Source organism: Mercurialis annua, linkage group LG7 (assembly GCF_937616625.2).
Source record: "Mercurialis annua linkage group LG7, ddMerAnnu1.2, whole genome shotgun sequence".
In the NCBI taxonomy this organism is placed as follows: domain Eukaryota; kingdom Viridiplantae; phylum Streptophyta; class Magnoliopsida; order Malpighiales; family Euphorbiaceae; genus Mercurialis; species Mercurialis annua.
Genome location: NC_065576.1, coordinates 6,940,668 through 6,965,854, shown reverse-complemented (window position 1 = coordinate 6,965,854; position 25,187 = coordinate 6,940,668). Strand labels below are relative to the sequence as shown.

Sequence of the window (25,187 nt, the reverse complement as noted above, 5' to 3'; positions counted from 1 at the left end):
TTTCACAATTTTTTTATTTAAATGACGAAATCATTTAATTAACTAAGTTTAAACATAAAATTAAATCTATTTCTATTAAAAAAAGTATAAATAAGTCTTTTATTATTAAAACTAACTTAAAACCATATTCAAATTAAAACTAAGTTAAATTCTTAATTAATTTTACTAAATCTAAACTAATTTTTAACATATACAATTAATATATGCTAGACATAGAGAACATTCTTTTTATTTTTTCCAAACAAAAAAACATCAATTTAATATTTCAAGTTACAATTGAAACACAAAAATGTGAAATAGGATAAAATTTTCAGGAAGCCAACAAGTACCTTTACTCTTTCTATCGAGATACCTTTGTTCCAAAGTTACATATTCTGTTTTTTTATAACAGACATACAGATTGGCATGATGCACCAAAGAGATTGAGAAGAGCTTGTTGGAGCCGCATCAAGTGTTTTTTGATATGGTTGTTGAAAGATGTTATGAGATATGGCAAATCGGGTTTTCGGATTATGAATCAAAAGTTTAAATTTTTTAAATGCGTAAAATAGAAATTAGAAAGAATTTAGGGGATAGAGGATTAACACAAGAAATCTAGAGTGGTTCGGATTTCAAATCGATCCTACTCCACTACTCAAACAAAGTTTGAGATTTAGAATCCACTAAATGAGATTCACAAAGAGTTTTATAAGATAACTCCAAACTTTGTGTTTTATAGCTAAACACTAAATTGTAGTTCGTGTATGAAAATGAGAAAATTTAAACTGCGTCGTTAAAAAGAAAAAACGTATAAAGTTCTTAATTTTTTTTGACATTAACTCTTATTTTTATTATGTTTTTCATATGTATTTTAAGAAAATTAAAGATATAATATAATATTATGATTAAATTAAATAAAAGTTATTTCAAAATTAGGTGTTTAATTATCATTTTTTTCATTTGTGGCTTTTATTGTTGTTAAAAGCTAACTATGCCTCAACATAAACAATTGACAGATAGATAACTAGATGTAAAAGTTGTTGTTGAGTTTAGAATCATTTAGCAGCAAAAATAGAGAAAGAAATTAAATGGAGAAACTGCTATAAAAATCATCATCTATAAACAAAATTCGACAATTAGAAACAAACATCAATTAGAAAGACATGAAGAATATGAATTTAATTATGTGTTCACAGAATAAACTATAGCAGAAATTGATGAAATCAAGAAAAAAACATTGAAATAGTTACAATAATAATCTTTGATTAAAATTAGAGGATAAATTATAGCAGATTTAATGAATTCAAGTCGACTAGATGTAGCTAATCGGCCTACTATGCGGAATAGAGTTCTACGTGCACCAGCAAAAAGCGGCGTAACAGCTCTACAGGAGAGTTGTTTGTGCACCAGAAAAAAGTGGCGGAGTATTTCTGCTGGAGAGTTCCTAAACCGCCGGCAAAAAATAGCGGAGAAGCTTTGCCGGAGAGAGTTCTTCATTCACCAGTGAGAAATGGTGAAGCTTCTCCGCCGGAGAAAGTTTTTCGTCCACGTGTATTAGCTAGCTTAATAAAAAAAATAGGGAGGCTGTGAGCATAAAAAGTTTAACTAACAATTAATAAAGCTTAAAAATGAAAATTGAAAGTTGTGATCATATTTATGCAAATGGATGCATTGACGTAGAATTTAGAGAAATTTAGGAAAAATACTCCAAATTTAAAAATATTTGTAATTCTTACCTCAGCTGAAAAACAATATTGAAAATACTCTCATTTTTTTTATTTTTATGTTCTTACTCTGAGATATCTATTATTTATTTATTTACTTTCCATAATATTATTTAATACTCTGTAACTTTTAAAAGTTCTACTTTTTACTCTTCTTCCTCTGTTTATAAATCCCTAGAATTTTCTACTTCAAAGTTTCGTCTTCCGGCTACCGGTGGTCAGAGGCAGATCTACAAGCGGCGGTATTCCGGCAAAGGAAAACTATCACCACGGTATCTAGTGAGCTAAAAACGAATCAAGTCATAAAAATTACAGTTAACGAAAGAGAAGAGAAAATCGACGGTGAATGTGAGCGTCACTAAGCTATTCCTATTTTTTTTTCAAATTAATTTTCAACCGCATACCTAGATCTTTGCTTTATGATCACACAAACAGATGTTTTTATTTTTGTAAAATGTAATTTAAGAATTTAAAGGATTTCATGCTTTTTTTAACATCTGTATGTTCGTTCATGTAGATTATCATCACGCATGGACCTTAGAGGAAGTTAATGGAGTCTATGTCATCTCTCGCAACTCCCACTTTCCTTGGTAGTTGAATTTAGTTACTTCCCTTTTTTTGTTTAGTTACAGTCTGAGATTCATGCTCTTAATTTTTTATTTTTTATTAATCATTCATTAAACCAAAAGATAAATGCAGAATAAACTGAAATTTGTATGTTTGATGGTAAATTTCTGCCTTTTTATATAGATCTTGTAAAGTCTAATTATAGATTTAAGCACTCAAGAATACTTCTGCTTTAATTTACTCGGGACTGCATTTTGTATGCTTGATGGTTTTGATGAACATGTAATGAATAGCATACAAAATTCATGTACTTAAATTTCATGCATTTTTTCAGAAATGTAGGTTTGCTCTCATCTTGTTGTATTAAGAAGCATCATGCATTGGTCTCTACATGCAGGCTCTCTAAAACCTCACACTCCAGATCTCTTATTGAACTTGAGAGAATGAAATGGGCGGTGACGAAGTGCAATTTGTGGCTGAATCCGTTTTGAAGAACAAAAGAAATTTTAACCCTTAGACCGCACTTCAAGGAGGCAAACAACTTCATATGGCCATTCAATCTCAAAACACCTTTGAGATGCATGAAAAAACAAAAGAGCAGGCACTATGTGGAAGGAGGTGATGCTAGAAATCGTGATCATTTTATAGATGAGCTTATTAAAAGGATGAACCAGATATCTTGAAATATTTTATTTGCATTTTTGAAACTTGTTTAATGTAAGATCATATCATATTTAATAAGTCATAATTTTGCAGTTTTAAATTTAATGGTTTTTTTTTACATTTATACTATACTTTCATTAACTGGTAACATTATTGAAATTTAACTCAACGTTGAGAGTTACTATTTGTTTATCATTAGGCGGCCCTTGTTTCTGCAAACAAAAACATCATGCAACCAGCAACTAATGCTTTATTGTTTAGATTATTGAACAAACACACGCTGAAACTCTTGATTTGGTAATGACGATAATATTATGATAAGACTACGGTAATTTTATGATAAGACTATGATACTATTATAATATTGTTATAAAAATGTTATTTAATTCTTCATAAATTATATAAAAAATTATGATAATTTTATTATAAAATTATGATTAAGATTATGATAAATTACGTAAAATATGATAATCGTCATTACCAAATCATATGATTATTACTGCATTATCATAAAACTGAAGAGAAAAATAATTTTTTTTTAAACGGCTGATTATCATATGAGTATCACTGTATTATCATGTCATTATCATAATATTACCATGTCGTTATCATAACATTATTATATAACACTGCAGTATGATAACTAGATGATAATGAAGTATGATAAGGTTATGATAATTGGATGATCACGTATGTGAAAATATAATTAGCAAAAGATTCATGATACCAGTGATAACCAGATGATAATTAAATAATAAAATTATGATAATAGTATATGATAATATGATACCTATATGGAAAAGAATACATAAAATTTATGATAACGAGATGATAATCTGAAGATAATAGTATGATAAGGTTCTTATTGATAATAAAATGATAATATTATGATAATATGGTACCTGCATGAAAAAAATACAGAAAAATTATAATAACGAAATGATAATAATCTGCTACATACGGTACTAATAATGGCATGATAATAAAATGACAATGCAATATGATACATTGATAATTATATGATAAGGTGAAACTGTGATAATCATATGATAATGTAGTACTGTGATAATCATATGATAATATGATTTTGTCTTATCCAGCAGTGTCATTACATATAATAATCTGCTACATACGATACTGATAATGACATGATAATAAGATATCAATGCAATATGATACACTGATAATTATATGCTAAGTTGAAAAAATATAATTATACTAATATAAATAATAAAATAATAATTTATTAACATTATAATATATAATTAATATATTTGTTATAAATATATTTTATAAAATTCAAATTATTATATTTAGTACATATATGATAAATCCTCTATCAATATGATAAGATATTAAATAAATAGTAGCATTTAATTTAAAATTAATAAAACATTTGATAGTTTAATTAAAAAAATTATTTATAATTAATAACGATGAACAAATAAAAAAGAAATGCCAACAAATAATTTAAAGAACAACAAAAGAAATAATAATTAGTGGTCTGCATATGTAAGGAATGAGAGAATAGAAAAAGATAAAGGGACAAAAAGAGATCTACATGTATAAAATGTGTCAGAGTAAAGAAAGAGAGATAAAGAGAGGGAGTAAAATCATAAATAATTATGACACAGAGAGTAAAACTCTAGAAAAGTTAAAATTATGATGTATTTGTGCTAACTTTTTCTTTTTGAGGTATAAAATCCTATTATTCTTTTATTTTAGGTAAATTTCTAAATCTCTCTAGAATTTATGTAAAAAGCCCAATTTTTATGACATCGCCCCTTAAAATTATGGACTTTTTACCCGAATAATCAAGATTCGATCTTCATTTACAATTATACAGTACATAGTTTCAACTTCATAAACTACTGTACATGGAAGAAAAAATACAATTATACGGTAATATAAATACCCCTCATAATAATCAAAATTCTCATAATTCATTTGATTTTCTCTATCTTCATCTTTCTTTCTCCTCATTCTCTAAAATCATATATGTTGTTCGTGTCTTTCCGTCGTCCCGTCTCCCCCCATTCTACATTCGTCTCGCCGTCGAAACCATTATATTTGTTCGTTGTTACTGTCGTTGTCACCATTGTCGTTTTCGTTATCGCTTTTTTATTTTGATTTCATATCTGAAGTTCATCGTTCTTCTTTTTTTTTTCGTTTCTAGATTTGTAATTTCTTTATTTTTTTTATTGTTTTTCCATTTAACATGTATAAAAATTGTCTTTAAAGAATCTAATACTTATTTTATGTTATATAAAATAATTTTTTGATTTAATGGAATACATATCTGTTATTTCTGTATTTTTACGTTTTTTTATTTTACAGCACGATTTGTTGATGATGGTTGATTGCTGAATTATTGTAATATTACAGTGTTATTGATTTTATGTTGACTTTATACTGATGTTGTGTTGATATCAGTTGATATTTTCTTAATTTTAATATTGACAAAGAAGATAATATTGTCCGTGAAATAAACTAAAAAAATATTCAACTGAGACTATATAATGATATGTTAGCTTTGGGGAAGAAGACAAATAATGATGTTTTGGTTACCACTAGGGGGTGAAATGTCAGAAGATTTAAAGGCATATTGATAATGAATTTGTAACAGTTATAAGATCTTAAGGCCAGAACAGCTTGTGTGCCACGTTAGCATTGTATTTAGATCATGATGTGGATGCCCCTAAGTTAATTTTTGACTCTGAAACATTGTTGTTAGGGTGGAAAGAGGATAGTGTTAATAATAGAATGCTGAAAATGTTGGGGTAGATGAGGCTGTAAATGTGATTATTTGAAAGAGCTTGAGGATTCAGAAATTGAAGATTTAGTGGAAGATGATGAGGGTTTAGAAGAAGAGGTAGAGAGTGATAAAGTGGAAGAAGTGATTATGGGGGTGCGGGGAGAGTTTGATTGTTTAGGGGTAGAGGGTGAGGGGTTTGTGGCTGAGGCTGAGTCTGAGTCTGGGGATGTGTTTGGGCCTGGGGCTGAGTCTGGGGAAGGGGTGAATGCCCACTTGTTTGACACAGATTGGCTGGAGGGGTTTGCTGCTGGGATTGTAAATGATCATGTCCCTGGAGATCTTGGTAATGTGTTTGCTAGTGTTAATGACACTAAGCCTTTCAAGAAACCAGCAAGGGGCTTGGAATAAAAGGAAAAAATAAGGGAAGGCCACCCAATTCTGTTACATCCAGAATTACAAATAAAGGGAAGAGGAAGGTGTGCAAATGGGTTGGCTTATGTGAAAGGAGAGACATAACTCAGAATATGGAGGAGTTTAAGGAAAATAGTAATGGTGAGGAGTCAGGGTATGAGTACACAAATGAGGTTGACTATTTTTCAAATGCCAAGGATGATGAACTGCAGGCTACTATGAGTGAACTAAGGCAGAATTATAGGTCAAAGAGGGAAAGAATGGAAAAGGCTCAAGTAGCAGTAGAGATAGGTAATGGCAACAATGAACCTGTGCCAGTGGGTGATGACATTGTGCATGCAACTAATCCCACCAGTATAACAAAGGTTGTGCATGATCCACAAAACCCTAATCCTACTTTTGTGTTTGGCATGATCTTCGTAAATGTGGCTGAGTTTAGAGAAGCCATTATGGAGCTTAAACTGGTTAAGAATGAGCCTACAAGAGTGATAGTTGTATGCAAGAAGGAAAAATGTTCATGGGCAGTTTTGGCTAGCAAAGACGGTAGCATTGATGATTTCAAGGTGAAAACTTACCATCCACAACATAGCTGTTTTAGGGAGTCCAGAATCAGACAAGCTTCTTGCAAATTTTTAGTTGATTATTTCAGGAAAAGAATTACTAATTTTAATCATCTAAAGTGTCACGACCCAAAATCTCGAGTCGAGACCGGCGCTAGAAAATGGAAATGGGAATGGTAGTTCCGAAACCCGTAGCAAGCCTAAAATTCACTAAAACGTTTTCGCAAATTGTTCAACTAACAAACACATACTGACACTATATGCGGAAGCATTTAACAAACACACATACACTAGTAGACATAATACAATTCACTTCGGGTTTTCACTTCCGTATCTCGTACATACTAACCCGGCATACAAACTACTAGTGTTAAGATCACCTCACGGGAATATACCTATGTGGACAAAATACATACATCATAGGCAAGCAACATATTCATAAAGACAACAACTACAAACATCATAAAATATGTTGCCGTACTAGGCCACGATACTGGACAATATTATACTACTGCAGCAGCTACGGAAGTCGGGACTGTTAATTGCAAATAGACTTCCTGTCAAAAGCAGACTTCTAGCCAAGTCCAGAGTCTTGGTACCTGAAAGCAAGGGGGTCAGCTTTAAGTTGAGTGAGTTATACGTTACTCACCCTATTATCAAAATATCATCTCATTTTAAAACCATTTTGAGCAAACACAAACATTTTATACATATATATATATATATATATATATATATATATACTTTCAAACAATTCAAATAGGCAATAGACAATTCAAACAAGTCTTAATCTTAGACTTATATCGCTCTAGGTACTCAGCTAGTCTTACTGAGGTATTGCCTTTTCAATCTATCACAAATTTTGAATAAGGCATCTGGGCCGCGAGCATATCACTATCGCCTCAGGTTTACCCGATAAGTTCAGGTATCCGGGCTATGAGCAAATCACCATAGCCTCCTAACTTAACACGTATGTACAAAAAGTCTGGGATCATTCAACCAGATATAAATTCTCTCATATCCGTTAGTTGGGTTCGTTCTATTTTTGTCGTCTATGCTTGACTCGACTCTGTGATCACATCTCTTATTCAAACCACATGCACATTTACAATATGCATAAATAAAGCAACATAAACAGTACAATACACTACAATACAAGCCAAACCATTCAAGCCAATACAATTAATCCAATCCAAACAATCCAATCCAAATCAATACCATCTAAACAAATGCAAACCAATCCGATTCAATTCAAGCCAACAATGCAATCCAAAACAATATAATCCAAGCCAATTCAATCCAATACAAAACAATTAATTCATGCGATGCATTTGAATACTATTCGTATAGCATATTAAATATCATTTAATATGATAATGCGAGTAAGTAAAATATACTCACGCCTCGTTATCCAAACTTTCGCGATTCTAATACCTTGGCCAAATCCTCTAAGCCAACACAGTCACGTCTGTGGTTCGTCGATACGTCTGTCACAATATCATACAAATACGTTTAAATTTAATAAACGTATATTGCAATATAATAATTCTAAGTTATTAGCTTAGGTCGACTTCTTAATCTTAATTTGTGACTTTAACTCCATATTCTTAAAATATCGACTTATACTTTCAAACTCTATATCTATGGTTTTAAGGTTGCTAACGTATTTAATATTCAAATACATTTAACCCAAGTCTCATATCCAATCTTAATCACATCTTATTGGTTATATTAACCAAAAATCCACTTAAACATTCCATCTCGACTCTATCACATTTTACGTCAACTTTCTAGTTTACACTTTCAAGCTTAAAACGTTTAATCCTAAAATTGAAAACAGCCCATACATACTTAATATAACCTCATTTCATTTAACAAAACCTTAAACCAAAGTTTGCTTTCAAAACTCATTTTATGTCCAAGTCGAAACTAGTTCGCGCAACTTGGCGTTTATCGTAAAATTCAACCTAGTTTGGACCTTGGGAAAGGGTTAGCTTGGCCTCCTTTACATTTCTTTTCCCTCCCCTATTTTGGCAAGGGGAGGGGCTGTTTCTGATCAGCTCTAGTGCGTCGCACCAGAGCTGTCGAAGCTTAGCTTCACTGTGCCTTCGTTGGCACGGTGCAGCGCCTGCAGGTCCGACCATGAACCCTTCGGCCAGCCACCTATTATAGCCCTAAAATCTTAACCTCACATGGTCATAACATCACAACCCTCACCTCACATCAATTAACTATTAAACCTTTCAAAACCACTTAATTACAACACTTAGACTCCATTTATACCATTAAAATCATCATCACCATTAATCACAACCAAAACATAATTTTCATACAGAAACCTTAACTATAGATCGAGTTTATTATTTTTATTTTCTAGCCTAGATGAATAGAGCTCGTTCTCCTGGTTCTGTGGCCGCGAGAATCGAAGATAGTCTTCTATTCGAGACTAAATTGCAATATAGGAAGATTATCCTATTTAGAATTTAATACTAAATAAGATTAATTTAAAAAGGGGAAAACATGCTGAATAGGAATTTTTTTCTATCCAGATTCAACTTCCTAAAAGGAATCACTTTCCTTTTAGGACTTTATCAGGTTTTCACTCATCACTATATAAGAGACTGAGGTATGCCTACACATACAACCAAATTTGAATAAAGAGATTCTTTCTTAAACTCAGCACTAACTTAAGTATTGGAGAGCTAATCAGACTATCACCATCCGATAAATCATTTATCCTATTTTGCAGGTTTAGGCCATCGTGAAGCTCGTGAATCTATCAATTATAAACCACAGGTTCAACTCTTATACAATTATTAAATCATTTTATGATATATAGCATTGTATCATATGGCCAATGTGTTCAATTGGGTTAATCTCACCAAATAGCACCACCTTTAGCGTTTTTTTTTTATTTAAGTCCAACTTTTAAAACGTCTCATTCATTAGCCCAAACTTCCCAAAGTTTTCATTATATAGCCCGATAAGTATTTTATACTTTATTTTTGGTTAAAATGACGTCATTTTTTATCGTACAGATGACTACAACGACGTCGTTTTAGGCATTTATGCTAATATATGACACATAATGAAAGATTGTGCTATTAGTTGAGACGTTTTAATGGTTGAGATTAAATCGAAAAAAACGCCAAAAATGTCGCTATTTGGTTAGATTAACCCTTAAGTCTTTTACTTAATATAATATAAACATTACTTGATCCAATACTTTAATTTAAATTTTTTTTCTTAAAAAAATAAAAAAATCACCTTAATTAACCGATTGGTAATTCAAAAATATTTGATGAAATACTTTTACACATAAGATTATTAAATATTAAATTCTTTAGGTCATTCCATTTATTTGAAATTATAAAAAGGGTACTATATTTCAAATCGTTAACTAAAGGTCATTCAGTTATAGTTTTATTGCGATAAAAGTCATTGTCGTCGAAAAACGCAGCGTTTTTGTTAAGTGACATGACATAATTACAAAAGGGTATCCTTTTAAACAGAAGATATAGCTTGATATATTTTTTGTAATTCGCGATAAACTCAGTATAATGATTTTTTTTTATGACAATGACATCCCATTATAATAAAATCATAATTGAATAATTTTTTTTAACGATTTGAAACATAACACTCTTTCTGTAATTTCAGATAAACTAAATGACCTAAAAGATTTAATATCCGAAAATTATTACAAAAATAATTGATTTGTTTATTTCAAAAAGCCAATCATTTTCTTTCAAGTCATCAATTAACATATACAACTTCCATTTAATCTCAAAAAAAACTTTAAAATAGTTGAAACAAAAAAATGATTTTTATTGAATAAAGAATTTTAAATGTTTATATTTATTCAACATAATCAATGTTTTTGTTTTTGAAAATAATTATAGTAGATTTTCAAATTTTCTCTTGTCATTACATTGGAATTTTTTTTTGAAGTAAGCATATGATTACCAAATTGTTGGGTTATTTGTGCTATCCTCAAATTATTTACTAAACAAATTGAGGTGTTAGCTAGCAATGGACATTTTAATGGTTAAAAAAAGTAAAGAAAAGAATTAGAGAAATTTGTGCTTCAAAATAACAAATTAATATACACACATGCATGCATTATTTTAGGCAAGTATATATGATATTTTCTACAAAATAGATTTATTTTCAATTTAACTATGATCATAAAAGTTTTACCTAAGGCAAAGCATACACCACTATCTAGATTTAGGAACCCTACCTAAATATTTGTAGCTAAAATTAAAATTAGATTTTCCAAATTTGCTGTATTCACATACATATATAGTTATGTTTCAAAAATGTCAAAATCCAGCACAAACGAATTAATCACCCTGCAATTAATAAACATCTTTTATAAGACTTTTTTAAACATATTTATGTCAACTCAAGCATTGAATTGAAACCCTATCTTCCATGAAATGTGAAGTTCATTCTCTGTGAAATATTCTGCATTTTTTCTTGAAGAAGGCAAAGTTTTATCTGCACTTCTTCGACCCTTATATATAAATGAGAAGCATCAATAATATTTCACATATATAATCTTTTTTATATATTTATATATACATTTATTTCTACCCGAAGGGCGAGGTACGTATATTTTTTAAAATTAATTGTTCATACTATCTACTTGAGAGATTCTCCATATAAAAAACCTCTCTTTTTTTCTTTACGAATGTTAAATATATTTATTCACATAAAATGAACTATTATCCTTTGCTCAATTGGTGTATTTTTGTCAATTTATAATTAAAAAGGATGTTTTAGTAGAATTATTATTTATTTATTTTATTGGTGATGATATGCAGAAATCATGTTTACAAGAATGGACAAATTTGGTACTCTTGCTGGATTTTTACAGGCAATGGGTGCATTGTTGATTTTTTGTGTTTTTACTGCTAATTCTGCCGGGTAAATTATTGGCTTTACAATTACAATTTTATCCTATAAAAATGACATTTCTTATTACCAATTGTAATAAGAAAATAAAGTAAAATTAAAAATAGTATATATTAAGTTTTAACATTAAAATTATTGCGTTTATAAGTTCATATGCAGTTATTATAGTTAATTAATAACGATAAAGTCAAATATGTATAGTTCTCAATGTTTATTAATTTTTCTTATATTTAGTAGAATTTGCATGGCTAAAGGGTGGCTAGCTTAATAGCTTTTGGGTAGATAAAAATTAATCAGAAGTGCATATTTATATGTTCATGGGTATAATATTAATTTTTAATTCATTTACAGAAGGGGAATTTCGACGATTGATTCATCTCCTGAAGTTAAATTATACTGGAAGAATCATCATAATCACCGTAGGGTACGTCATTTTATACATTTAATTAAATCATGCATCTTCCGTTAAAAATAATGTAACATTCTAAAAGTCGATATTAATTTTCTATAACTATTATTTTCAAAATAATACTTAGGCCATGTTCGGAATTTAGAGATTGAAAGAGATTAAAAATTGATGAAACAGTTTTAAAATGAAAAGTTTCAGAATGAGAGTTGTTTAAATAATAGCAACAGATGAACCCAACAAACGGTTATATAATTTGATTGTGATTTTCCGATTCAGATGGTGATAGATAATGGTCTGGTTCAACTCAGTTTGTTGAACCCGTCCGGTGATGTAATTGGAATAAAATACAATGGAATCGACAACGTACTCGGAACCCAAAACGGAGAAGGTAATCGAGGGTATGTATGCAATTTTTATTTTATTATATACATTAACTAACATATTTGTCATCATTATTTTTTCGTGTATTACTAATAATTAATGTTTTATCAAAATAAAATTAGGTATTGGGATATTGTCTGGAACAAGCCGGGAAATCGTGTTGTTTATGACAGGTAAATAATAAATTTCTAAATAATATTCTTCGACCGTGAATATTTTGATTTAAGTCGAATAATCCAAAAAAAAAATCGTAAAAAAATGAATTTATAAAAACCTCCCATTGTGGTAGGTAAAGCTAGATTTTCTCCTATATTAATAATTTTGATTGCAGATTAAGAGGAACCGAATTTAATGTTATTATGGAAGATGAAAATCAAGTGGAGGTATCATTCACTAGATCATGGAATGCTTCATTTGATGATTGGACAGCCCCTCTAAATGTAGACAAAAGGTAATAAAAATAATTAATTGTGTAGTTAAATTTCAAATTTAATTCATAAACCCTAGATAATTAAATAAATTTGATTATAACTTGCAGATTTATTGTGAGACGTGGGAGCTCAAAGATTTACATGTATGCCATTTTGGAACGGTTAGAAGGATGGCCTGACATTGACATGGATCAAATCAGAATTGTTTTCAAGCTCCAAAATGACAAGTAAATAAACAAATTTATCCTAAGTTCTTTATTTGATCCATAACTCTTAATTTTCTCATTTAAGAAACTTTAATTAGAATAAGTCTTAAAGATATGTAATGAACAAAACATTATGTGTTTATTTAGTAGTATGGAGCTCCTAATAAAGAGCGGAGTCAGAAATTCAAGTGATGGGCGTATTTTTATAATTAATTGATAAAAAAACTCGTTTGTAATTATTGATAGGCATAAGAATTTTTGGTTTAGGGTAAGAAACTATTTATTTATGAGAACAATTTAATTAAAAAAATAAAAATGAGAGATTGAACTACTAATATTAGGCTAAATGTTTCGTTCATATTTCAAATAGTATTTTCATAATTTAGTTTTTAAAATAATTTTATATAACGAAAAAAGAGCGGCGTCACCGGAAGAGAAGGACGGAGCAAAAAACAGAGTAGATGTAAAGTATTGGGGTTAGATCTATCCATGGGCCATTTAGGTGGGCTCTGGTCTGGTCCAACTTGATTGGACTATTTTTAAGAGAGAATTAGAGAAATACCTAAATAAGAAAAAAATTAGCAATTACCTACCACAATATTTGGACTTGATTTACCTACCTACCGGTATCAGCTAATTAGTTTTATACCCTGCTTTATTTGTTTTTATACCTAAAAATTACTCTACTTGTTTACAATGTCGTCGTCGTCGTCGTCTTCTTCTTCTTCTTCTTCTTCTTCATCTTTTTCAATTTATTTTTTAAAAAAAACAGCAAATCAGCAAATCAAATCTAATCTCTAGCTCATAACATTTTAGAAAATTAATTTATGTGATTTTATTACCATTTTTTAAAGTTTTATTGCTAGTTTCAAAATTTATTTTCCGATCTGCTCGAATTTTTAATTCGTAATCAAATCGCTTCAAATTTCACTTGGAATTCATTTGTTCTATTAAAAACGGGTTCTAATTGTTTCAAATTTTTAATTCGTAATCATAACTTTCTCCAAAAAATAAAGAAAACGGATAATTTTTTATTTATTTGTTCTATTAAAAACGGGTTCTAATTGTTTCAAACACAGTTTCAAATACAGTTTCAAATGTAGTTTCATACAATTTTTAAAAGACATACTTATTATCATTTTAAAAAATTTACACAATGGTTTCAAACATTTTACAAGTGTATTAAACAGTTTCCAAAAAAACAGCTTCAAACAGTTTACAATAGTTTCAAACAGTTTATAAAGGTTTCAAACAGTTTCATAAAACACAATTTACAATCTTTATCTAAAAACAGTTTCAAACAATTTATAAAGGTTTTAAACAGTTTAGAACGGTTTCTAAAAACACTTTAAAACAGTCTAAAATATAATAGTTTCCAACCGTTTACAAAGGTTTCAAACAGTCTAAAACAGTTTCTAAAAAAACATTTTCAAACCGTCTAAAAATAACAGTTTCAAATAGTTTTAACAAAACAGTTTCAAACAGTATAAAATAGTTTCGAAAAAATAATTTTCAACAATTTTTAAAATTAATTTAAAAACGTTTGAGAACTATGTCAAAACATCATTAATGAAAAAAAAACGATTTTTTTCAAAAAAAAATTGAAAAAAAATACCAAAAACCGATACTACAATTAAAACAACATAGAAGAAGAAGAAGAAGAAGAAGAAGAAGAAGAAAAAGGAAAAAAAGATTCTGAAAAAAAAAAGATCAATGATGGCGATGGCGATGACGGAAAACTTTGTTATTTCTTGAGACGAATTAGGTCGAATTTTTCATAATGGATTCTTCTTTATCTTGAATTTTTGGATAGAATATGTTAAGAAATTTCATTAAAATGAAAAAAAAAACGTAGAAAATAAGTTGCAGAGAAAGGAAAGAAGTAGAAGGAGAAAAAGGGAGAAGAGAAGAGAAGAAAGAGGAAAGAAGAGAGAGAAAAGGAAGAAAGAGAAAAGGATAAAAAAAAAGTGCACATGTGTCTTACATGAGTGGAGTAAAAATGCTAATAAGTTAAAATTTTAATTGGGGTAGAGATAGAAACATTACAAAAAGAGAGTAAAAATATAAATTTTCAAAATTGAGGTATTTAAAACAAATAAATCTAAAAATAGAGTATTTTGTGCAAATTCCTCTATTTTTAATGCAAGTTCAAAATCGGGTTGAATCCGGTTCGAGCCACATATATACTTTAGCCCGTCTCAGGAATTAAATTTATACGGATTCAGATCGAATTTTTACGTCCTAATGTGAAAAATTAGAAAATAATGAAAGTCTGAATCCGCCCATAAAATATCGAGCATATTGTAGGCTTGGATAAGGCAAAAACGGGTCTAGGCGAATATCTAGACCAGTGATTAGGTCTATTGATGGTAAGACAAGAAGGACGTCCCTGATAAAAGTTAAACTCTATTTTAAAAATCAATCGTAAAACTGGTCTATTTGATATTCTGATTATGTGAGAATATAAGGTCTTGACTCCACATTATTAAGAGTTAGAATCTTTACGACGTAGATAGATAGATAGATTAAAAAGAAAGACAGGTTGTTTTTTATTATGTAGTTTGTTGTATTTTAAAAATTTCATGCTATTATTCATGAAAATTGACATAATTAATATTTGTATGTTTTGAAAAAAAATAGTTATAACTATAGCCAAAACAAAAGTAGTTCTTATAAATATAATAAGTAGGTTGGAATCAGAATTTTTTTTTTAAGTAGGTAAAGTCTTTTAAAAGGAATAAAGATAGATTTATAGTAAATTTAAAATTAGAGGAGGTCAAGTTCGAACAGTCGATAAATTAAAAAAGAATTAAAGATTATGCTCGAAGTTAAAAAAGAAAATCATATACCCACGATTGACTATATATATTAAGATTGGTAATTTGGTGTAACATTGATCAGGTTTCAAAGGATGGTAGTAGCAGATGATAGACAGAGGATCATGCCGGCGCCTATAGATTGCCACTACGGTCAGCGTCTTGCTTACAAAGAAGCTGTACTCTTGACCTCTCCCACTAACCCCATGCTCAGAGGAGAGGTACATTATTTTACGCAATTAATTTTTGAGAAAAAACATTTCGCCAATCACGAATATATCAATCGATATTAAAATTATCTCGAGAATTAAGAGTTCTATTTTCGCTTACACAAAAATATATATATTGAATATCATTTTTCAGTTACAAGTATAATCTAGTGATAAAAATATTACAATTCGATCCAAAATTTGAGATTCGGTAACACAGAGGATGCAAGCGTTATTCGAAATGATTAGACGTTAAGTGTTTGTAGGTGGTCTTTTAAGTCCTCCGTCATTCTTATTCTTGTTGTATAAAAGTATTATTATAATTACGCGCAGGTTGATGATAAATATCAATATTCAAGTGAAAATAAAGATAATAGAGTGCATGGTTGGATATCAGAAGATCCTTCTGTCGGATTTTGGATGATCACTCCCAGTGATGAGTTTCGTGCGGGTGGTCCTTTAAAGCAAGACCTTACTGCCCATGTAGGCCCGACCGTGCTCAGTGTAAGATTAAACTAATTTTTTTTAATCAATTTTAAGTAATTAATCGGGTTTAATTATATTAAAATTGATTAAATTACATGTATATGCAGATGTTTACTAGCACACATTTCACCGGGAAGGACTTGAATACAAAATTCCGAGGTGGAAAAGCATGGAAAAAAGTGTTCGGACCGGTCTGTATTTATCTCAACTCTAATTTAGATGACGAGGACCCCTTGTTACTATGGGAGGATGCCAAAGAACAGGTATTATTTCATTAATTTTATCTAAAATTATTGATTTTTCTGTTTTTTCTTATTAAATTAAACGTTGCTGATAATTGAATTTAAAAATACTTATTTAATACTTTTTAAAAACTTAAAATATTAATTGTGAAAAATATTAGAACTCGGATCGCAAAATTGTTAGAGTCGAGATACTATTTATGTGTTTTTTTCTTTTACTTTTTGCTTTGTAATTTTTATAGCTCGATTTTGATCTTACTGAATAAAATTCTGATGTTGAATGTCAGATGTCGGTAGAAGTTGAGAAATGGCCATATGATTTTCCTCAGTCGGAAGATTTTATTTCGTCAGATAAACGTGGAACTGTCTCAGGTCAATTATTAATTAGTGACAGGTAATAATATATACTTCTTCCGTTTCAATAGGTTGTCCACTTTCACTGTTTCACACAATTTAAGAAAATATAATTAGTATTATAGATATTTGTAAATTTAGATCAAGAAAAAAGATTTTTTTTATCATATACTTATTTAATGAATAATAATAATAATAATAATAAATTTTAACAATAAATAGTGAATGAGTTGGTTTTTAATAGAGATAATATAGAAAAAACTATTTTAAAAATTGTTATATAATAAAAATGCACAAATTTTTTGAAAAAAAATATAATATAAAAGTGTACAACTTTATTTGATGGAAGAAAATTCTTTTACAGTCTCTGTTCAAAGAAAATGTTATGTGCTCTAATTCACTAATTAATTAACTTTTTAATTAGGTATGCTTATAGCGGATTAATGTGGGCTAGCTCTGCTTATGTGGGTTTGGCACTACCGGGTGAAGTGGGCTCATGGCAAAGAGAGGCCCAGGTTAGTTTCTTGAGGAATTTACATCCTATAACTTTTGTTTTTTTTTTTCATAAAATTACACGTGTTTTTACAAAGATATGCAATTCTTTGATTTTCATTTATAAACATCTACAAAAATCCATCGAAAATTTACAAAAAACAAAATCTAAAAACCCATATTTCTACGTGTACTCTCCCAAAAAAAAAATATTTTTATGACGGAAAGACAAACTTTGTTTTTTCCTACTCTTTTTAATTTCATTAGTTACCTGATAATTTCAAATATATATATATATATATATATATATATATATATATATAAGTTTTTGTATTTTTTTGTTGAAATTGAATGAAATGAATAATTTAAATTGAATTGTGAATCGAATTTGAGACTCTCAGATCGAAGTACAATGATCGTACTATTACGTTATCTATGTAAATTCGAAATTAATTATTGTTATTATTTTTAGGGTTATCAATTCTGGACTCGAGCTAACAAGGAAGGTTATTTCTTAATTGAAAATGTAGTACCTGGAAACTATAGTTTATATGCGTGGGTCCCTGGTCTAATCGGAGACTGGAAATATGATCTTGATGTAAATATAACACCAGGTATAACTATAAGGGATAATTACTATAATCTCCTTGAATTTAGATTCAAATTACTATTCTCTCCCCTAATTGAAAAAAAAAACTACCATGTTATCCCTAAATTTTATGTTTTATATAACTTAAACCCCTTACAAAGAGGGAAATCAGTTAAAAAAAACTAGTTGGGAAGGCAATAGTAATTTTTCAAAATTTACGGAGGAAACGGTAATTCATGTCTAAATTCACGGAGTGATTAGTAATTAACTCTAATTATAATTAAGCTTTTCGATTATTTTTTATATTTTTTTATACGGCATGTATTAATATTTATTTAATATAAATGCAGGAAGTGGAATAGAATTGGGAGTGGTAGTATATAAGCCACCAAGAAATGGTCCGACAATTTGGGAAATAGGCATTCCTGATCGTACGGCAGCTGAATTTTTTGTGCCTGATCCATTCCCACTATTAGCCAACAGATTATACAACAACCGCCCAGCTCACAAGTAATTAATTTACAATAAACTCGAAATCGGATCGGAGTTTAAACTCGAAAATTTGACGAATTTGAAGAAAAAAATATTAATATTTAATAAAACAAAATTGTATTTATGATAATTTCATAGTGATAATGAGTATAAAATTTGTTTTGAAAATAATTAATGTTGACAAGTATTATTTGTAACTTTTTTTTATGAGACAGGTTTAGACAATATGGATTATGGGATAGATACTCTGATTTGTATCCTAATCAAGATCTGATTTACACAATTGGCATAAGCAACTATAGTGAAGACTGGTTTTTTGCTCATGTTCCCAGGTAACTAATTCGATCTTAAATATTGCACGAAAATTTCTCGAGTTTTATACATTTTGAAATTCCACTGTCATTTCTAAATCGCTTATGAAATTCAAAAACTCTATATTTATAGGCCTATTCTAGAGAAAGGTGGGCTTTTTTTCGAACCGATGTTTCCCAATTCAACAATTTTTTTTTGTGCTAGATATAGGTTTTAATTGAAATATAATTTATATTAATTATTGAATTGAGCAGGAAGACAAAAAATAATGAATATCAAGCGACAACATGGCAAATAAGATTTGAACTTGCACATGTGAAAAAAAATGGAACTTATACACTCCAAGTAGCCTTGGCATCGGCCACTGCATCAGAATTACAGGTATACATACTTAGCTCTCATTTGGTTCGTTTTATACATGCTAAAGGTAAAATGAATTTTATTATTTAAAATTTAAGCGGATTTTTAAGATATATTTTGAACTAAAAAATTGAAAGTTTGGTACAGTAATTTTATAATGTCAGCTACATTTAAATAGTAAATGAAAGGATAAAAGGTCTAATTGATAAAAAATAAAATATATTTGAATTTCTTAACTTGTTTTTATGATAAATTAGTCCATAATTGAAGAAAAATCCATAAATTTAAGGAAAATGTCTATCTAATTTAATCAAGGTTCATATGTTATTAAAATATTTTAATTATTATAAGACAATTATAACTTTTTTCTCCAAATATAGACTAATTTATTATAAAATTAACCTACGATTTTGAATATAGTTAGCTCAAAATATAAAATTGATGGAGCAAACCTTTTTTTTTTAATTATATTTATAAATTTTGTCATAGTTATAGATATAAAATTTCATTTTACTCAAAGCTAGCTAGCTTATAATTTTATTTCTCTGATAAAGCTAACTATGTTTTTGAAGATCCGCGTTAACGATTCCACCAAAAATCGGCCACATTTTACGACAAAACTTATAGGTAGAGACAATGCGATTGCAAGACATGGAATTCATGGATTATACTGGTTATATAGCATCAATATATCAGGCAATCTGCTGAGCGAAATCAACATAATATATCTAACACAATCAAGAGGAACGGGTCCTTTCCGCGGAATTATGTACGATTACATTCGATTAGAAGCACCTTCAGATACTCCTTTATTATCCGGCTACTAATTTTTTAAACCATTTAATTATGGTTGTTAATTAGTTATTTACATATGATTATAAGGTGGCTAGCTAGCATTTTGTAAGCATACTAGCCTTTAATTTCCTTATTCTCATGTGACCACATTTACCCTTTGGGTTGTGTTGCATGACGATATTAGAGAACTGTCTAATTAGCCACGGAAAATCCGTTGCTAAAAAGTTAAAATCCGTCATTAACATGATTAGTGATGGAATTAGTGACAGATTTTGTTTCTGAAGTTGAGTGTAATTTGATCGGGAGATCAGTCCAGATATCACCAAAGGACACAGTTATATCAATATTACGATAACTTATTTATTAAATACAAACTATATTATGCTTCTTTATATATTTTGAAATGATCCTTGTTTAATATTGATTTCATGATCTCAAATAAGGTCTCAAGCTAATTAAATTTTTCAAAATCCTAATTTAGAATACTTGAGATCAATATATTCAGACTACCTAGGTCTTGTATCAGCCATGATATATATGAAATGTGGGAATTACATTAATTTGAAGAATTGGGGCAATCGATTAATAAAATGAACAAGGTTAATTTTCGCCTACATACTCTAAACATTCGTCTCTTTACCATCAAATTCTTTTTAGTTTAATTTTAAACCATAAAATTTCATGACATTAAAATGATATAAAAAAATAATACTCATTGATGTCTATTTTATAAATTCTTCATAAAAAAAATGTTGAAATAATGCTTACAATTATATATCTTATTTGACAAGTGAAACAACTGATATAAAAAAACGCTAGCGTCACGCTAATAATGTTTACAAATAATCTTTTTAAATATTGTTGGTGTGTCACTGACATGAATTTTTCTATATTAGTGGCTTGCATTGTTTTTTTTTTTTCTTAGAGAACAGAGGAGCTTTATTAATTTAAAAAAACGAAGTTACAAGCTCATTGACCGGAAAAGGAATTTCACCGTCAAAAAAACGATCTTTGCCAAAGAACACACCCCATTTGGCGAGGGCGTGGGCAACAACATTACCGTCTCTACGGATGTGTTGAAAAATAACATATCTATTCTTAGTTGGTATTTTTAGACAGAAAAACAGTGCAATGCGAATAATTTTTTTCTCGTTATATCATTTAAAAATTAGAGATTTTACGGTTATAAATTAAAATAAATTGAGTTTTAGTAGATAGAGACATAAGTTAAGGGATTGTGGTGGAAATTGCCAAATAAACATTGAAGTAATAATGAACAAGATCTTTGAAATGAAGGAAAGTGAAGGGAGACAAAAACCCTAAGAACTAGAAATATAGGTGAAAGGAGAATCAGAAGAATATATAATTTCTGATATTGTGCACTATTGTCTATTGGCCATGAAGAGAAGATTTTCTTAGAAAATATGTAGTCTAAAACAAGGTGCATATCTCTGTTCAAAACATGATCAGGTGGGCTTTACGCATTCTTTCTAAAGATACATACATCTCCTCCTTCCTAAAAATAGAGTATATTTTTTAAAATAAAAAATAAATTACTTTTTCATTCCATAAAATTAAAATAAATATTAAATTAGTTAATTATTTTCAAAGTGTGTTTATTATATTCTTAATTTAATTTTTTAGGTATTTTAATTTTTATAAATTTTGTTATATCCCTAATTTAATTATTTATTAATTAATTTTATATTAAAAATAAATATAAAAACCTAAGTTTGCATCGAATAAAGTGATAAATAATGATGAATACGAGATATAATTTAAAATTGGATTTAATGGTGCCAAAAAGCTATATATTTTTGAATTTTTATAAATTAATCTAAAACTTTTAATATTTATAAATATATTTTACTTTGATAATTTTGTTACAGTTATATCCAATAATTTTTAATTAATTTAATTGTGTCAATATTTCACTTTATTACACTACATATATTTCTTTTATTTTATTTTTCTCCAACCATTGAAAAATAAATGATTTGGAATTAAATATTATTAGTATTTATTGAATTATGAGTGTTTTTTTTAAAAAATTGCTATTTTGAAAAATGAGTTTGCTAATTAAAAAGTTAGTGTCGAGATTTAACTGAAAAATTAAAACAACTAAATTGATTAAAAATTTAAATAGAACTACAACGATATTACCAAACTATAATAAATTAAAAAAAATTAAAAAAATTAGATAAGTTTTTTAAAACCAAAATAATTGATTTTTTAACACCATTAGACCTTAAAATTAATAAATAGTATTAAGTTGATCAATCAAATTAAATCTTTTCATACTCCCTATCAATTTGGACGAATGAAGTATTTTAAAACGTTCAACATAGTAAAAATTATTTATTTTTATAAAATAATGTTATATAATTTTTTAATTTAATTCATTCTTTTAACCTATTTTTGAAAAAAATTAGACGGATAGAATATTGGTACGTAAAGAGAATTAAATAGAATTAAATAAGGTGGATTAAAATAGTGAGTAGCATTTTTTTGATAGGAATATATCCTTTCTTTTCTTGATTGAAGAAAAGAAATCTTGAAATCATGATAAGTTCATGTGCTTCTTGCATTCATTTATTCCCAAACTGTGAAAAAGAAAGAGTAATTAATATCAATTGTTTTGATGATAGAAAAGTAGAGCTTTCTTTTCTTGGATTTGTAGACATATCATTTGTTGATGATTGACACCTGGCCTAGCTCGAAGCAAGAGGCACATAAAAGTGGCTAATTAATTTAATATTCTTGAAATTAGGGTTAAGGAATTTTGGTAAGATCGAATCTAATTGGTCACCTTCACATGGACTTTATGATTATTTGGAGTTTTTGACCTACTTTTTTTCCTTTAAATGTGGTACCATGTGTGAATGTTAAATTTTCTCCTTTTAAATTAGTCTAGCTTTCTATCTCTGGAAACAGAAAATCTCCTTCTAAATTAAGCATAAACGTTGAATTTCCAATTGGATATAAAATAAGTATAGAGTATAAATGTGAATATTTTCTAAAGTTAAAGGTCCAACATATACTAATTCATGTAAGCTACTCGACTTCGAGATTTATAATGGTCTTCATTTTATAACTTGGTTTTCAATGGATATCGTATCTTAAGGTCCGAACCCTATAATTATGTATCGATGGTCAAACTGTTAAGAATTTGCATCTATAAAACCATACCCTATAAGATCCGTCCTGAGTATATTTTGAAAAATCATCTGATTTAGATAAATTTTGTTTATATGGGATAGAACTCACATCCTAATAATAGATGTTGTCTCGATATCTCAGAGTATTAGATATAATATTGAGATCCTCTACAAAATAGGATAAAAAAATTATACTCTTATCATATGACTCTATTATGTATGTCCGGCCTAAACCTACAATTATATAAAAAACTTGAATAATGCGTATTCACTCATCTAATTCGCTCAATACTATATACAAAACTCTTGAGACATATCATCTTGCTCAAAAAATTAATTTTACTATCAAAGTGTTTAGCGGACCACTATCATTCGATTAGCAATCTAATCCAATATTTTACAGGTTCGCATAAAAAATCAAGCTCCACCAATTTTCAATTGCTTATTTTGTTAAAAACGGTATGGATTATATGGTATTGTCTAAAGATTGATACAAGCGTGCCGATAATTCCCTCGATTGGCTGATAACCCATTTTAGTATGTCACTCAATTTGGCATTTGTTAATTTATACCTAGTGGATTCATTTACTAAATCGATCACTAATTGAGGTTTTATTATTCACAAATATAGTATTGATTTGATGCTCAGTTGGTGTACTTACCCTTTTTGAATAACACTAATCAACATAAAATATATTAATATCTGTTAGCTAAATTAGTGAATACAGAAATAATTAATTGCTCGAGGCGTGAGAATTTGTTACTGGCCTAAATCGCTGTTAAGCTTATACCCCAGGATACAACGAGTTCATCAACTTAAAAATTAAAGTTGGAACAGAAGCAGCAGTGAATAATATATTTGATACGATTTTCGTATCCCACTAATCCAGCCATTATCTTTTCAAAACGTTTTTTTTTTTAAATCAGAGTGCTAAGCAAGTAATGTATATGGACATAATATAGGTTAAGTTAAAGGTAACTGAAATCAGTGAGTGAAGGATCCTTAATTAAAACGTGGTTAAGTAAATAAAAACGTTTTAATTAAACTCAGTCAAGATTTGTTCCAGATTTTTAGGCTTAAACCAAAATTAATTTTACACATACTAAAATAGGACCTTCTCATATAAGGCTTTAATTATTAAATAATAAATAAAATTATAACGGGCTGCAAAAAATTTAGTCAAGCCTCGGACAAGCCCACTTGACTTTCATCCCAAACCCCAACCCACAAGCCTACTCCAGAGAGGGGGGGGGGGCGCGAGCCCATTGCTTCCCCTTCAACACAATTATTAGCTTATAATGCATTAACCGTTATAAACACAAAAGGAAGGCTCTACACTTTCCATGTGGGATTTGTGTAGTTTTGAAATAACACAAAAAGCCAAAATAAGAATAAGACAAGTTCAAAAACAATTTTTACAACAATATATGTCATGAGCCAAAGAAAGGGAATCCTTTTTTCTATATATAAAAAACAGTTGGTCATTAAAAATACTAAAATACTCTAAAATTATTTATGTTGATATAAGAAAACAACAGTATCTATAATATCATTTGCAGACTGTCTAATAATTTAAAAGAAAATTTATATAACTGCTCGGCTAAGATCGATCATAAATAAATTTATTCTGATTTGGAGCAGCAATCAAATATACTCGATGATGTTCAAAGCGTCATATAACATTTGAACACCCCGTAAACCAACTTTAAACCTCTTTTATAACAATGTATTATGATGTTTTTGGCGATGAAATATTACGAAACTTTCTTACCATTACTTGCTTGATCATATACCCCTTGTTTCTTAACACACCGGATACACTGATGCCCCGTGCATGGCGAAGATGGATGCAACGGTTATTAAATAAGAATAATT

General features: G+C 28.9%; 1 protein-coding gene and 1 long non-coding RNA gene across 2 annotated transcripts; both read left to right on the top strand.

The window, feature by feature from the left end:
* Positions 1-1,825: 1,825 nt before the first annotated feature.
* Positions 1,826-2,863, top strand: LOC126657478 (uncharacterized). The gene is made up of 3 exons (XR_007633343.2): positions 1,826-2,051; positions 2,221-2,293; positions 2,668-2,863. It is a non-coding gene; the product is annotated as an uncharacterized LOC126657478 (long non-coding RNA).
* An 8,140-nt stretch (positions 2,864-11,003) lies between these two features.
* Positions 11,004-20,547, top strand: LOC126654612 (uncharacterized). Its single transcript, XM_050348527.2, has 17 exons — positions 11,004-11,270; positions 11,489-11,591; positions 11,931-12,003; positions 12,265-12,386; positions 12,492-12,542; positions 12,701-12,820; positions 12,908-13,027; positions 15,908-16,043; positions 16,365-16,535; positions 16,625-16,780; positions 17,047-17,153; positions 17,538-17,628; positions 18,078-18,219; positions 18,545-18,704; positions 18,902-19,018; positions 19,253-19,379; positions 19,931-20,547. The coding sequence occupies exons 2-17, from the start codon at positions 11,494-11,496 to the stop codon at positions 20,183-20,185; spliced, it is 2,046 nt and encodes a 681-aa protein (XP_050204484.1). The 5' UTR covers positions 11,004-11,270; positions 11,489-11,493; the 3' UTR covers positions 20,186-20,547.
* Positions 20,548-25,187: the final 4,640 nt, after the last annotated feature.

What these genes read in the sequence shown, in the direction of transcription:
- LOC126654612 (XM_050348527.2), top strand. Translation starts at nt 11,494, where the DNA reads ATGTTTACAAGAATGGACAAATTTGGTACTCTTGCTGGATTTTTACAG. An exon ending in TTTACTGCTAATTCTGCCGG is followed by an intron (nt 11,592 to 11,930) that starts GTAAATTATTGG and finishes ATTCATTTACAG; the next exon opens with AAGGGGAATTTCGACGATTG. An exon ending in CATGGCAAAGAGAGGCCCAG is followed by an intron (nt 17,629 to 18,077) that starts GTTAGTTTCTTG and finishes TATTATTTTTAG; the next exon opens with GGTTATCAATTCTGGACTCG.